The sequence below is a fragment of the Elephantulus edwardii genome, unplaced genomic scaffold (assembly GCF_000299155.1).
Source record: "Elephantulus edwardii isolate Elephantulus edwardi_28Jun2011 unplaced genomic scaffold, EleEdw1.0 scaffold00104, whole genome shotgun sequence".
Taxonomy (NCBI): domain Eukaryota; kingdom Metazoa; phylum Chordata; class Mammalia; order Macroscelidea; family Macroscelididae; genus Elephantulus; species Elephantulus edwardii.
In genome coordinates this window covers 3,743,638-3,759,877 of record NW_006399854.1, presented here as the reverse complement: position 1 = coordinate 3,759,877, position 16,240 = coordinate 3,743,638, and the positions used below count along the sequence as shown (strand labels likewise).

General features: G+C 38.9%; 1 protein-coding gene across 2 annotated transcripts in view; it reads right to left on the bottom strand.

Moving 5' to 3' along the window:
• MNAT1 (MNAT CDK-activating kinase assembly factor 1) overlaps window positions 1-16,051 on the bottom strand; it is a 268,957-nt gene extending 252,906 nt beyond the window's left edge. Inside the window, exon 1 of one of the 2 annotated variants that reach the window (XM_006891781.1) lies at window positions 15,890-16,051. In XM_006891781.1, coding sequence (XP_006891843.1) covers window positions 15,890-15,978 — 89 coding nt within the window. In that variant the 5' untranslated portion in view covers window positions 15,979-16,051. The remainder of the gene's footprint in view (window positions 1-15,889) is intronic. The other variant, XM_006891782.1, reaches the window with a different exon arrangement.
• Window positions 16,052-16,240: the final 189 nt, after the last annotated feature.

The window sequence follows — 16,240 nt, the reverse complement described above, 5'->3', positions numbered from 1 at the left end:
AAATAAATTTTAAAAAATGTATTGAAACAAATTAACACAAATAACATACTCTTTAGGATACAACAAAAGCAGTACTGCAGAGCTAATTTATACCAACAAATGCACACAACAGAAAAAGAAAATCAAACCCAACATTTTAATAGCACAAACAATTGGGGGGAGGGGAGAAAGCAAGCAAATCCTCCACTCTCTGGAAGAAAAGAAATAAAGATCAGCTGTTGCTAGGTGTCACCTACCAGTGAACCTGTAAACAGAACTGAACCTTAACCTATCCAACCCATCATCACCATCTTTGATGTGTTCAAGCCTAAAGCTACAGTCACTTTGTCAATGTATCTTGGTAAGGGCTTTCTCTAACTCTCCACCTTTCCCAGTATGATGTCTTTATTCAAGAACTGGCCCTTCCTCACAACATGCCAAATGGACGTGAGATAACATTTCAATAACCTTGTCTCTAAGGAGCACTAGGGGCACTTCCTCCAAGACAGACTTGTTTTTCCTTTTGGTAGTTCATGGAATATTCAGTACTATTCTCCAACACCACAATGCAAAGGCATCAATACTTCTTCTGTGATTCTTTTTTTTTTATTTTATTTTAATAATTTTAATGAACATTTACAGAGATTTTGGATTTCCATTCATTCATTCATTGTTGCACTTTTTCTCCCTGCCCACCTCTCCTCTCCCCTCCCGCCCCGCCCCCCCCCCAGTTTGCTCCTCTCCTTGAAAAAGTAAAAGAAAAATTCTTTCTTTGGTAAACAACCCCCCCCTGCACCCCTCCCACCACCCCTGGTGATTCTTATTTATTGTCCAACTTTCAGATGTATAAGAAGTAAATGAAAATATCATGACTTGGCTCATGCAAATGTTAGTCTTTATACTGACATCCTTGATTTTAGCACTTTAAATAAGTCCGGGACAGCAGCTTATCCTACTGCAATGTGTCTTCTGATGTCTTGACAGCTAATACCATGGTTGATGATTGTGATGGAAATAAAATTAAATCAATGACAACTTCAATCTTTTCTCCATTTATCAAAATGTTGCCTAATGGTTCAAGGGTTCAATGGTTCATGGTTTTGTTTTCTTGATGTTGAGATAAAATTCATATTGAAGATGGTAGTCTTTGGTCTTCTGGAGCAAGTGCTTCAAGTATGCTTCACTTAAGGAGGATAAAAATAACAAGGAAAACTGGATAAATTATGTGTACTGCATTGAAACAGATGAGGGAGAGAACAGTTTAAAAGCGATATATAACAGGGTATTATGGTTATCACAAGAGTCCAGAATTAAGGTTGCATAGTGGAGAGCACTGCAGGGGGGAAGACGGGAACAGGGGGATTGTATACCAATGAAGGAATTTTTCTTTTACTTTTCAAAGAGAGGAGCGAACTTGGGGGGAGAGGTCGGCAGGGTGAAAAGTGCAACAATGAATGAATGGAAATCCAAAATCTCTGTACATGTTCATTAAAATTAATAAAATAAAATTTTAAAAAAATAAGGGAGCTCTGGTGGCCTAGTTGCTAGAAGCTGCACTGCCACCCAAGAGGTGAGCAGTTCGAATCCACCAGATGTTCTGCTGGAGAAGGAGGGACAATCTCCTCCTGTACCAGTCAGATCTGATTTGACGGTACATGCACAGAAATTATAAAATAAAAAAAGATTATTTTGATAGCACAGAACACTGATCAGATCTTATAAAACTGTTAGACATCTGCTTAAACCCCTTTTAAAACAAAAATAAAATTATTTATCTCACAAAAAAAAAATAACATAAGGCATAAAAAGGATGACATCACAGCAGAATCAACTAAAATTAAAAAGGATAGAATTAAAAAGAATAGAATACTATTCATGAATAAAGCAAAAGGTCCTTACAAAGGCACAGGAAAAACAAGAGTGAAATGGGTACCAGAAAAGACTGAAAAACAACACTTGAGGTGGTCAAGAAGTCAAAACAAAGGCAAGAGATGTGCAAGTAAAAGATGAACAAAAGATTTCAAAGGGCTGTTTGTTTTGGCCATCTATGGAATGTTCAGTGCTGTTCTCTAACACCACTGCTCACAGGCATCAAGTCTTCTGTCATCCTTATTCATTGTCCAGCTCTTAGATGCACAAGAGATTGGAAAGATCATGGCCTGAATCAAACACAGCTAGTCCACAAACTGACATCATTACTCTTCAGTAATTTGGAGAGGTCCCTAATTGAAAACTTTCCCAGCACAATACATCTCCTGATTTCCTGACTGATGGTACTAAGGGTTTTAATTGTGGATCCAAGCAAGGTGAAGTTGTTGACAGTTTCAGTCTTTTCTCCATCCATCATGATGTTGCCTATAGGTCCAGTGGTCAGAATCTTTGTTTTCTTGACCTTGAGATGCAATCCATACAGTAGGCAGCATTCCTTGATCTTCTGCAACAAGTGCTTTAAGTCCTCCTCACATGCATTAAGCAAAGTTGTGTCATCTATACAATGTAGGTTATTGATGTGATGTGTGTGTGTGTTTGTAGACTATATTTGTGGATCCAATAGAAGGTGGAAACTTTCAAACAATCTCATTAAAATCACTTGTAAGTAAAATCTTGCTGAGCATGATTTTTTAAAGGCTGGAACTTTTTTTAAAAGTTCCTGCAAATCTACAGGGAACTGCCAAAAATTCTACTTGGATTCAGAAGAGGTTGTGGCACAAGGGATCCCATTACTGATGTGAGATGGATCTTGGCTAAAAGTAGAGAATACCAGAAAGATGTTTACTTTTGTTCTATTGACTATTAAAAGGTGTCTGACAGTGTGGATCTTAACAAACTATGGGTAACATTAAGAAGAATGGAAGAACTTGATGTCCCATGCCCCAGTGATGACATAGGCAGAAGCCACTGTCAAAAAGGCAGTGTTTTAGCTCATAAATGCTGTCAGGATGGACAGCCCACCATAGCATCCTTATAGCCCAAATTCAAGCTCAGAAGACCACAGGCTATAATATGGCACAGTGCACCTAGTAAAGTACCTTCTTCTAGTTCTGCTTTTGAGAGAGGCCTATTTCACTCTTAAAGATATCTTTTTCCTAATAAACTTATCTTTTCTCACAAAAAAATAAAATATAAAAAAGAATGAGAATCCCAAAATACTTAATTGTTCTCATGTGAAAGCTATACACAGACCAAGAAGCAGTCGTCCAAGCAGAACAAATGAACACTACAAAGTTTAAAATGAGAAAAGAATGTTGCCCAGCTAGCTCTGTCAGTAGATCATGAGACTCTTAAAATGAGAAAAGGTGTGAATCAGGGTTGTATCTTTTCTATAGCTATTCAATCTATATGCTGAGCAAATCATTAGAGAAGCTACACTTTATGAAAAAGAATGTGGCATAAGGATAAGAGGAAGGCTTATCAACAACCTGTGTTATGTATATGATACAACATTGCTTGTAGAAAGTGAAGAGGACTTTGAAGCATTTACTGCACAAGATCAAAGACTATAGTCTTCAGTGTGGATCACATCTTAGTATCAAAAAGACAAAAATCCTCACCTCTAGGCCAAGACAACATTATAATAAATGGAGAAAAGATTGAAGCTGTCAATTATTTTCTTTCCTTTGGCTCTATAATCAATAGTCTTGGTACTAGCAGTCAAGAAATCAAAAGACGTATTGCATTGGGAAAACCAGCTGTCAAGGACCTCTCCAAGGAGTTAAGTAGCAATGATACCAGTTTAAAGACCAAATCAAAGTCATGGTCTTTTCAATTACTTGCTATGCATCTGAAGGTTGGACAGTGAACATGGATGGCAGAAGGAAAAAGCAATGCCTTTAAGTTGCAGTGCTGGAGAAGACTACTGAATATTTCACAGAATGCCAAAAGAAAACCTAAATCTGTGTCTTGGAAGAAGTGCAACAAGGATGTTCGTTAGAGGCAAGGATGGTGAAATTTCATTTCACATACTTCAATTATGTTGCCAGAAAGAAACTTGTTTATTGTTAAGTGCCACTGACTGCCTCTACGAATACCATTCATAGAGACCCAGTGAATACCAGACCTGAATCCCATTTTATCCTGTGTCATTCTATCATCCTGAACACACTTGAGCCCACTGTAGCAGATACTCATTGAGACATCTCACTGAGGGTCTTACTCTCTTTTGCTGACTTCCTACCTTTCCAAAAATGATGTTCCTCTCCAGGAAATAGCCTCTCCCAACAATATACCCAAAGTATGGAAGGGAAAGTTTCACCATTCTTTCCTATAAGGAGCATTCTGATTGCACTTTCTCTAAAACATATCTGTTCTTTTGGCAGTCCATGGATATCCAGCAGTCTTCTCCAACACCATAACTCAGAAGCATCATTTTTTTCTTCTGTCATCCTCATTCACTGTCCAGTTCTCAGACCCACAACAGGTAATTTAAAAGACTGTGGCTTGAATCAGACACACTTTAGTCTGTAAATTGACATTATTGTTCTTCAGGACTTTGAAGAAGTCTCTGATAGCAGACTTTCCCAATGCATTATGTCTCTAGATCTCCTGAATGCTGGTACAAAGGGTGCTGACAATGGATCCATGCAAGATGAAATTGCTAACAATCTCAATCATTTCTACATCCAACATGATGTTGCCTACTGGCCCCAGTGGTGAGGATTTTTGGTTTTATGATGTTGGAATGTAATTCATATTGAAAGCTGCAGTCACTGAACCTCTGCAGCAACCACCTCAAATTCTCCTTGCTTTCAGTACGTAAGTTATGCTATCTGCATAATGCAGGTTATTTATCAGTCTTCCTCCAATCCTCATGCAACCTTTTTCTTCATAAAGTCCAGCTTCTCAAACAATGTGTTCAACATACAGACTGAATAGGTATGGAGTAAGTAAACAGCCCTGATGTACACGTCTCCAATTTTAAGCTAAGAAATCTTCCCTTGCTCTTTTCTGTTAATAGTTTCTTGGTCTAGGTATTGTTGTTATTAAGTACCCTCAAGTCAGAACAAACCCTTATCTGACCCTCCAGTGGGTTTCCAAAGGCAGTAAATCACACGAGAGGAGACTGCCCATCTTTCTCCCGTGGGGCAGCTGGTAGATTCAAACCATGTGCAAAGCCTCTTACCAATAAGCTAAAGATAATTTACTGTTCTGGAATTCCTATGATCTACACAGTCAAATACATTTTTGTACAGTCAATAAAACACAAATGGACAATCTTCAGATATTCTCTGACTTCAGCCAAAATCAATATGACATCAGCAATTATATCCCTGGTGCCAGGCTCTTCTAAAGCCAGCCTGAACTTCTGGCAGTTCTCTTTCTCTAGTTGTTCTTGCTGTTTTTGGAAGCTTTTTAGAAAGATTTTGCTTGTACATGATAATAATGATACTGTTCGATCATTTCTATATTCCATTGGATCACTTTTCTGGGGAACAATAACAAACATAGATCTCTTCTAGTCAGTTGGCCAAACTTCCTGGCATATACTGGTGAGGCCATTCAGTGTTATATCTGTTAGCTGAAACACATCAATTAATATTCTACTGATTGCTGGGGTCTTGCTTTATGCCAATGCCTTCAATGCAGCTTGAACATCTTCCCTCACCACCACAGGCTCTTTCTCATATGATACTTCCTGATATTTTTTTCCTTGTCAACCAATTTCTTTTTAAAACAGTGACTCTATGTATTCCCCCATCTCCTTTGTATGCTTCCTGATACAGGCAAGATTTTTCCCATAGTGTTTCTCAGTATTGCAACTCAAAGCTTGACTCTGTTTTTCAGTTCTTTATGTTTGAAAATACCAGGTGAGTTCTTCCCTTTTTAATTCTCCAAATCCAACTCTTTTGCACATTCCACTATAATATTTTTGCTTTGTCTTTTTGAGCTACCCTTTGAAATCTGTTCATCTGTCTTATATCAGCGTCTATGCCCTTTAATTTGACTTTGAGTCACCTGCGACTCGATGGCACTGAACAACATAAAGAGAGACCAGTGGACCCAGTGGACAGAAAGCGATGCCACCAAGCCAAAGGTGGGTGACTTTTAATCCACGACCCTCGGGCCTCTCTTTCACTGTTTTTGTTCAAACATTCCTCTAGGTTGTATAGCCCTGGTGTGTCCACTTGCCGTACACCGGTAACTTGTGGTTGCTGTGAGGCTGAACACTGTGATGCTGACGTGTCAAATGTATTAATGGTCGGTTACCCAATGCGGACAGTGTGGGGTAGAGCTCCGCGATTAAAACAAGCTTAGAAGCAGGACTGGCATCCACTTCTGTAATAGCTTGTCTCCGGAAACCCTATGAACATAGAAAGAGGATTAAAGACACACAAGCGTTGAGGACTCTCCTTCGTAGAGTCGCTATGAGTCGCCTGCAACTCAACAGCACTTAACAATAGCATCAACATAGAAAGAGATCAGTTGGCCGGGTAGACAGAAAGCAATTCTACCAAGCAAAAGGTGGGTGACTTTTAATCCACGGCCTTTGGGCCTATCTTTCATTGTTTTTGTTCAAACATTCCTCTAGGTCGTATAGCCCTCGAGTGTCCACTTGCCATACAGCAGTAATGTGTTGTTGCTGTGAGCCTGAACACTGTGACACTGATGTGTCAAATGCATTAATTGTTGGTTACCCAATGCGGACAGAGAGTGGGATGGAGCTCCCCAATTAAAACAAGCTTGGAAGGAGGAGTGGCATCCACTTCCATAACAGCTTGCCTCCGGAAACCCTATGAACCCAGAGAGAGGATGAAAGACAACCAAGCGTTGAGGACTCTCCTTCATAGGATTGCTATGAGTCGCCTGCAACCCAACGGCACTTAACAACAACAGTGCAGTTTTCAGAGTCCAGAATCTCTTCTGACATCCATTTTGGACTTTCCTTTCACTTCTGTCTTTATAATGACCTTCTGCTCTCTTTGTGGATGATATCTTTGATGACATCCCATAACTCTTCTGTTCTTTAATCGTAAGTGTAAATATCTCAAACCTATTCTTGAGATGATTTTTAAATTCAGGTGGGATACAACCAAAGTCGCTCTGTGGTTCTTCTGGAATTGTTTTTTTTCTTTTCTTCAACTTGAATTTGAACTTGAACATGAGTAATTGATGGTACACTCCACAGTCAGCACCTGACCTGGCTTTGACTGCTGATACTCGGCTTCTCCAATGATTCTTTCCAGAGATGTAATCAATCTAACTCTTGTGCAGTCCATCAGTTTCAGTCATGTGTATGGTCACCTTCTGTGTCTTTTCAAAAAGGTATCTGTGTTTAATATGTCATTGGACATACAAATTCAATCATAAATTTCCAACTACCATTCTTTCAACTTTTGCATTCCAGTCTCCAATTATTATTAATGCATCTTGATTACATGTTTGGTCAATTTCAGACTGAAAAACTGGAAGAATTCCTCAATTTCCTTTTCTTTGGCTTTGGCTGTTGGTGCATATTTTAAATAACACTTGTATTAACAAGTCTTCCTTGACTATTTCAAGATTTATCCTAATTATATTGTTGTGAGTGATGGGATACTATTCATACCAACAGACCAAGAGAGACTAGTCCTTGGAAAAAGGCATCAAGCTGAAGAAAAATGGAGGTTCTAAGAAAGAAAGGAAGACCCTCAACAGGATGAAGTGATGCAGTGACTTAACAATGAGACTTAACAATGTATCTCCGCTACATCAGAGATAGTTCATATCTGTTGTTCAAAGAGTTACTATGCCTCAACTCAGGGAGCACCTAATAACAACAATATGAAGAACTGTACTCCAATAAATAGAGGAAATAAGTGAATTTATAAATAAATAATTTTTATAAGTGCACTTGCTACATAAATTAACACAGGCAGAGGTAGAAAATGTTAACAGATTCACCAAAAAATAAGCCCAACAGATCATTATTTTTTAAAAAAGCTCCTAAACAAAAAGTCTTGTTTCAGACAACTTCACCAGGGAATTCTACTAAACTTTCAAAGAAAAGCTGACACTAATTTCAATCATTCTATTTCAGAATATAGAAAAAGATGAATTATTTTCCAATTCATTTGGAGACAAGCATAACTCTGATACCAAATCCAAGCAAAAATATCACTTAAAAAGAAAATTATAGATGAAGATCTCTCATGCATATAGACACAAAAATTCTCAACAAACAAAATCCTAGCCAATAAAATCTACCATCATATCAAAGAAAATCACACATCATGATCAAGTTTCATATATTTATATCAGGCATGCAAGAGTGGTATAACATCAGAAAAATAATCAGCATAATCTATATAAAAAGTACAGGGGTAAAACCACATGGTCATAATAATCAATACAGAAAAAAACAATATGACAAAATTCAACACCTTTTTCTGATAAAAATGCTCAACAAAATAGGACTAGAAAGGAAATGTTTCAACACAATTGAAAGCTCATAAAGAAAGCCAATGACTAGGGAGCTCTGGTGGCCTAGTGGCAAGAAGCTGCACTGTAATCCCAGAGGTTCGTGGTTCGAATCCACCAGATGTTCTGCTGGAGAAGGAGGGACAGTCTCCTCCTGTATCAGTCAGATCCAATTTGACAGTACATACACCACACACAGAGAGATTTTAAAAAAAAAAAAAAAACCCCAATGACCAACATTAATCTCAATGGAGCAAATGAAAGCACCTCCCTTTCAAAGAACACCAGACAAAGATGTCTTTTATCACCACTTCTATTCAATACTGTACTGGAAATTTTAGCCAGAACAATAAGGTAAGAAAGGGAAATAAAAGATATTCAAATTTGCAAAGAAAAAGTGAAACTATTTGCAGAAGATATGATCCTACACAAAGAGATCCCAAAGACACAGCAACAAGACTGTTGCTCTTCTTGTTGTGTACCGTTGAGTCAGAACCGAACCACAGCTAACACTCCAGCAGGTTTTCAGAGGCAGATAGACTGTCCATTTCTCTCTCACAGAGCTGCCCATCTCTCTTTCTCTTTCTCTTCCTCTCTCTCTCTTCTTTCTGTGTGTGTGTGTGTCTCTCTCTCAGCAGCTGATTGATTTGAACTGTTTGCCTTCAAGATTACAGTGCAGCTTCTTAACACTAGGCCACCAAAGCTCCCTAGCAAAATCACCAGATACAATTCAAGTTTCAACAAAGTGACAGAGTACAGGGTAAACATACAAAAAACACTTGGATTCCTTTACAGTAACAAAGACAACTCTGAAAAGGAAATAAGGAGAACAGTATAATTTACAATATCCACCCAAAAGATTAAATTCTTAGGAATAAAGCTAAAAAAGAAATACAAAAGATCTAAATCAAAAACTACAAAATACTATAACAAAATCAAAAAGATCTCCATAAATGGAGGAATAAGCCATGCTCCTGGATAAAAGATTTAATTGTGAAAGTGTCAATACTACCAAAAGCAATCTTAAATTATAAAGCAGTCCTCATCCAGATCCTGCTATCATTCTTCAGAAACTAAAGAGATTCTGGAAAATAAAGGACTACTGAAGAGGAAGTTCGGGTAACTCAGTGGGAAGGAGCTAGGCAGTCAACTTAAAGGTATGCAGTTCACATCTACCAGTTGCACTGTGAAGGAAAGATGAGTAATCTCCTTCAACGCAATTTACTGCCACTGAAAACTCACTAAAGGGTCAGCTATGAGTCGGTTGTAACTCAAGAATACATACAATATAAAAACTGAAGAAGGAAAACAAAGTAAAATGTTTTACATTTCCAGGTGTCAAAACCTACTACACAGTCGTAATAATCAAAACAAGCTGATAAACAGAACAAGGAAACAGCTTTGAGAATCCGGAAGTAAATCTATCCCCAGACACCTAATTGTACTCATGTGAAACCTATAACCTAAGCCAGAAAGCAGTTGCCAGGACAGAGTAAGGAAGCAAAGCAAGGTCCAAAATCAGGAAAGAAGTGTGTCATGGATGTGTCCTGTATCCATATCTTTACCATCTACATGCAGAACAAATCATTCAGGAGGCTGGACTTTATGAGGAGGAATGTGGCATTGAGGATTGCAGGAAGACTCATTAACAATTTATATTATGCAGATTACACAAACTTGCTTGCCAAAACTAAGGAGGGCCTTAAGAATTGTTGCAAACTGTCAAGAACTATAGTCTGCAATATGAATTGAAGCCCAACATCAAGAAAACAAAGACTCTACCCACGGGGCCAATTGGCAGCACCATGATAGATGAAGAAGAGATTGAGATTGTTAACGATTTCAGCTTACTTAGTTCCACAATCAACACTCTTGGCACCTTCAGTTCAGGAAATCAAAAGACAAGCTGCATTAGAAAATCTGCTGTCAAGGACCTCTCCAGTGTACTGAAGAGCAACACCACCAGTCTAGAGACTAAGGGGCGCCTGATCCAGGCCATGGTCTTCACAATTACTTGCTATGCATCAGAGAGCTGGATAATGACCAAAGATGACAGAAGAATAATTGTGCCTTTGAGTTGTGGTGCTGGAGTTTTGTTTTGTTTTGTTTTGTTTGTTTGGTTGGTTTGGTTTGGTTTGGTTTGGTTTGGTTTGGTTTGGTTTGGTTTGGTTTGGTTTGGTTTGGTTTGGTTTTAGAAGAGTATTGAACCATGGACTGTCAAGAGAACAGTCTGTCCTGAAAAGAGTGAAACCAAGCTGCTTCTTGGAAGCAAGAATTTTAAGGCTTTATCTCACATACTTTGGGCATGTTGCCAGGAGGGATCAGTTGTTAAAGGACATCATGCTTGGAAGGGTGGAGAGACAGTGCAGGAGAGGAAGACTCCATGGATGAAATAGATTAATGGAATAACTGGGGTAATGAGGGTAGGTGTGTCAGAGGCCGTGAGATTGGCTCTATAGAGTAGAGCAGAGTTCAGAGCTATTGTGCTTAGTGTTGCTATGAGTCAGAATTGACTCACTAACACATAACAACAACATGGATAGCTGATCTTTGATGAATAAATTAAATCCATTAAATGAGGAAAAGACAAATGATGCTCACAAAATTAGATTTCTATTTGTAAAAAAACTGAAACGATCTCTCTCACACACCATATAAAAAACTAACTCATAGTTCACAGGACTAAATGTGAAACCTAAAACTACCAAGGTCATCAAAGAAAACACTGGATCAAACTTAAGAACCCCAATCTATGGCATTTAATAGACTCTCAAATATAAATAAAAATGCACAATCAGCAGAGAATAAACTAGACAACTGAAACCTCCTAAAAATTCAATCCTTATGTGCATCAAGACTTGTCCAGAAGAATAAAAGAAAACCCACAGACTGGGAAAATATATTCAGCAATTGTATATCTGACAAAGGACTAATATCTACAATGTATACTAAATTCCAACACTTAAACTAGAAAGATAAACCAATTACTAAACGGGAAGAGGAAATTAAAACACATTTCATTAAAGAAGACATTCAGATGACCAACAAACAAATGAAGACATACAAAACCATTAGCCATTGTTGTTCCTGTGTGCCGGTAAGTCAGAGACAACTCATAGCTGACCCTCCAGCAGATTTTCAGAGGCAGTGAATTGCATGGGAGGAGCCTGCCTCATGCCTTCAGGACTACAGTACAGCTTCTTATCAGTAGGCCTACCAAATCATTAGCTATTGCTAAGTAGAGCACAACTCATAGCGACCCTATGAATAACAGATCTGAATTCTGTCCTATCCTGTGCTATTCTCTTCATCTCTGACACAAGTGAGCAGTCACTGTGTCAATCAATCATATTGGTGGTCTTTCTTTTGCTAAGCCTCCACATTTCTAAACATTATATCCTTTGCCAAGGAAGAGCCTCTGTTACAACACGTCCAAAGTATGGAAGACAAAACTTTGTCATATAAATCAGAACAACAGTAAATATTATCTCACCCCAGCAATAACAGCTAAGTTCAATAAGAGAGCAAATGCTGGAGGAGTAAATACATTGGAACTCTCTCTTCTTCAACACAACAAGGGCATCACTTTGTCTACCATCCTTAGTCACTGTCCAACTTTCAGATGTGAGTAAATAAAGATGTGAGTAAATAAAAAAAGCATTACTATATACTGTAGAGTCAACAGGGGGCAAATTCTTTGTATGCTTCAATTATAAACAAACATCTTGAGAGAATGAGTTCTGGTTCTGAGGCCGTGGGACCATAATTCTGGGGAACATCAACATCAACTGGCATAATGAGGGCCACAAAGACAATGTTCTACATCCTACCATGGAGAGTAGTAACTGAAGTCTTAAAAGTTTGTTAGTAATTACGGTATAACTATTGATCTCCCCCTGTCTGGAACAAAAAATAGGAAAGAAGCAAAAATACACTAAAAAAATTACTCCAAAGGACTAACGAACCATACTAACCTCACCTTCCATGACCCCAACACCAGATCACCGAAACAGAGGCTGGTTACCATTACCACTGACACCTCTCAAAAGGATCATCACAGTATAAGATTCTGAATAAAGTGGGGGGAAATATGGAACAAATTCAGAGACTCATTTTTAAAAAAGACCAGCTTATTTGTCCTAGAAAGTCTGTTGGAATCCCTGTGACCATGGCCCTCAGTCACCTTTAGAACTTGGAACTTTCAGCCAAACAATTAATAGGCTTATAAAATGACGAGTATCGCAAGGAAAACAATTATTCTTTAGAATAACTAAGCATATAAGGTCAAAAGAGCAGAATTTGTTCAAGGATAAAAGCCTAAATGCAGAAAGGTGTAGGATAATAGGATTCAAGGAAATGAGAATAGTGGGAGGTGGGAGGGAAAGTGCTATTACAATGTGGATATTGTAACTAAGTTACAATATACCAAAAATCTGTGTGAAACTTGCTGAATGAAAAAATAATCTGTTTTGTTTCATTCAAATCACAATTTAAAAAAATTTAATGACATTTATTTTCATGAAATCTTATAATCTTCCCTACTTGACTGATATCTGCTAAAATTGTCAGAAGTTTTTTCTAGTGAACTACATTTAGAATACTTTTGATCATCTCCCTTTCCATGAGTACCAATTATAACAAAGCAATACAGAAAAATGGAGAGAAACCAGATAAAGTGTCTCTACAAACATAAGAATTTATCTACACTACTTACCTCACTTCCTTTTTTATACATTCTTATTTGATTGTTTCTTTCTAATCTAATCATTTTAATCTATATACAAATCATTCAAGAGGCTGGACTTTATGAGGAGGAATATGGGAGTCTTCCCAGGAGGAAGACTCATCAACAACCTGCATTATGCAGATGACAAAACCCTGTCACCTAAACTGAGGAAGACCTGAAGTGTTTGCTGCGGAAGGTCAAGGACTACTATCTACATTATGGACTGAAGCTCAATATTAAGCAAAGATTTTCACCACTGGGCCAATGGGCAGCACCACGATAGATGGAGAAGAGATTGAGAGTGTTAACAATTTTCGCTTGCTTGGCTCCACAATCAACTCTCTTGGCACCAGCAGTCAGAAAATCAAAAGACTACTTTCTCTGGGGAAGGCTGCTGTCAGGGGACCTCTCAAAAATGCTGAAGAGCAACAACATCAGTCTGTAGACTAAGGTATACCTGCTTGATCCAGGCCATGGTCTTCCCAATTACTTGCTATGTATCAGAGAACCAGACAGTGACTAGGGTTGAAAGAAACTGATGCCTTTGAGTTGTGGTACTAAACATACCATGGACTTTCAAGGAACAAACCGGAGAGGGTGAAACCAGGCTGCTCCTTGGAGGCAACTGAACCTCCGTCTTACATATTTTGAGCATGTGGCCAGCAGGGACCAGTCGTTGGAGGACCTCTTGCATAGAAAGGCAGAGGGATAGTGCAAGAGAAGATCCCAGATGAAATGGACTGACACAGTCCTGGGATTTTGGGGGTAGGTTTGTCAGAGACAGTGAGACTGGCTCAGGATAGAGCAGAATTCAGAGTCATTTTGCGCAGGGTCGCTATGAAGTGCAAGCGACTCAATGGCATATAACAACAAGAGAAGGAACAACATAGATTAATAAGAAAAAGAAAAGAATTAAGTAAATTAATAAATTCTATTATAATAATAATTTCAAGTAATTGTGCAACTTGTGCTTACGTAAAGAACTCAGCTTCAACACTATAGATTAGTCATCTGTCAGAGATTGAACTGTTGTCCTAAAAACTTGTGTTCCCTCAAAATGCATGAACCAAATAAATGCTTAAAGATTAAGGGTGGACTGCAACACAGTCCTATTAAGAGGTATTTACCTAGGGTGTGGCCTATAACAACTTTTATCTCATGAGAAATAAAAGGGGAGGAAATTAATCCATAGAGGTAGGGGACCCTTAATATCACCAAGAAATAATTGCCAGGGGTGAAGTGTAACTTTTTTGGCCCACATATCTGCTCAAGAAAACACCATGGAAGGCCAAGACACATGAAGGTCTCCAAGGAACACCCAGCCTACAGATTCTTAAGAAAATAAAACTCTTTCTACAGAACTAGAGAGAGAGCCTTCCCGCTGCAGCACTAGATAACTAAGTAACCATCATTTTCTATATGAAACCAGAAAAATTATAGGAATATATGTTGTTGTTGTTGTTGTCGTTGTATGTGCCGTCAAGTCGCTTGCAACACATAGCAATCCTATGTACAACAGGTCTGAACTCTGCTCTATCCTGAGCCAACCTAAACATGTCTCTGACACGCCTATCCCCATTACCCAACACTGAGTCAATCCATCTTCATCGAGGGGTCTTCCTCTCTTGTGCTGTCCCTCCACCCTCTCAAGCATAATGTCCTTCTCCAAAGACTGGTCCCTCCTTGCAACATGTCCAAAGTATGACAGACGAAGCTTTAGAATTCTTACGTCTAAGGAGCAGCTTGGCTTCACTCTCTCAAGTGCAAACCTCTTTCATGGAGTTCTTGGTATATTCAGTACTCTTCTCCAGCACCACACTCTTCTCCAGCTCAAAGTCATCCATTTTCCTTCTACATAATATATGTTCACCCTTATTTGGCACCTTTCAAAAGTATTCCAAAATACTCTAGAGAAAAACACCTACCTCTACTAGCCATAAAAATGTAGCAAGCAACAGCATGGTCAACTCCTGCATATATTCTTTAAAATATTCACACTCAACCCTTTTCCCTTCTCCAAACTGCAAAAACAAATGGCTTCAAAAATTCCTGGATTCAGAAACAGGCATTCTAGAATTAGGCTTCCGAGTTGCAATTCTAACAGGGCTCACTTAATAAGGACCTTAAACACTCACAATTTTCTGCCCTGTGAAATGAGGATACCAGTATCTACTTCACTGGGCTGTTCCGGGATTGAAGTGAGATAATTCATCATAAAATGCTTAGAACAGTGGCTGGCACACAATGTACCACAACATCTCCAAAATTGAACTGCCTTAAGTTCAGATTTTTCTTTTAGAAATTACATTCTTACTGAACTCCAACAGGCTAACTAGGCATACTGACGAGGTTTTCTAATCCGTTTACACAATAAACAGCAGCTATATACACTCATTTTCATGCTTTAAAAAAAAGAAAAGAAAAATTCATGTAAAATTAAAGAATTACTCTAATACCCCAAACATTTAGCCAGAAAGATATCTGAAGATAGTCTGGCAATCCAGTTGGGATTTCCATGGGCTATGGCAAAGGAACCTGACAAACTGCTGGATACCACATCTGAGACCTACCTAGCAAGCCAAAACAAGCCATGATTTCTTAGTGCTGGGAGCTACCGTTCGTTCACAGAAAGCAACGTTCGCTCTGGCATTCTCTTCCCTTTTGTCAAAAACACCACCACGCTTGCAGTCCCGAACCAAGGCAGAGCGATCTCCAGGCTCTCTTTCCGATACGGCGCGTCCCCCAACCCCCACCCCGGCCCCCATAGGAATCCACCCTGGCAGTACTCACAATGTATGTCCGCATACATTCACCATCAGCTTCAAGGAAGGATTCCGGTACTTGGTGGTCTTACACCGGGGGCAACCCTGATCGTCCATGGCGATTTCTCCCCTACAGATTCGCCTCGAAGTCACTTCACTCGGGGCCACCTCCAAGACCCTCGGTACAGACACCAAGAGACACTTGTCAGTGACGGTCCTTCGCAAATGAGTACCGGCCGAGATGAGGCACTGAGAAACAAAGGTTCCGGCAGTGAATTAGCACAAAGGTTCCAGCAATAAAGTCTCTAGACCAACGCAGTGCTCTGTTTTAATCTTTCCCCGTTGAAGTAACACAATACTTTGGGTTTAGGAAAAACTT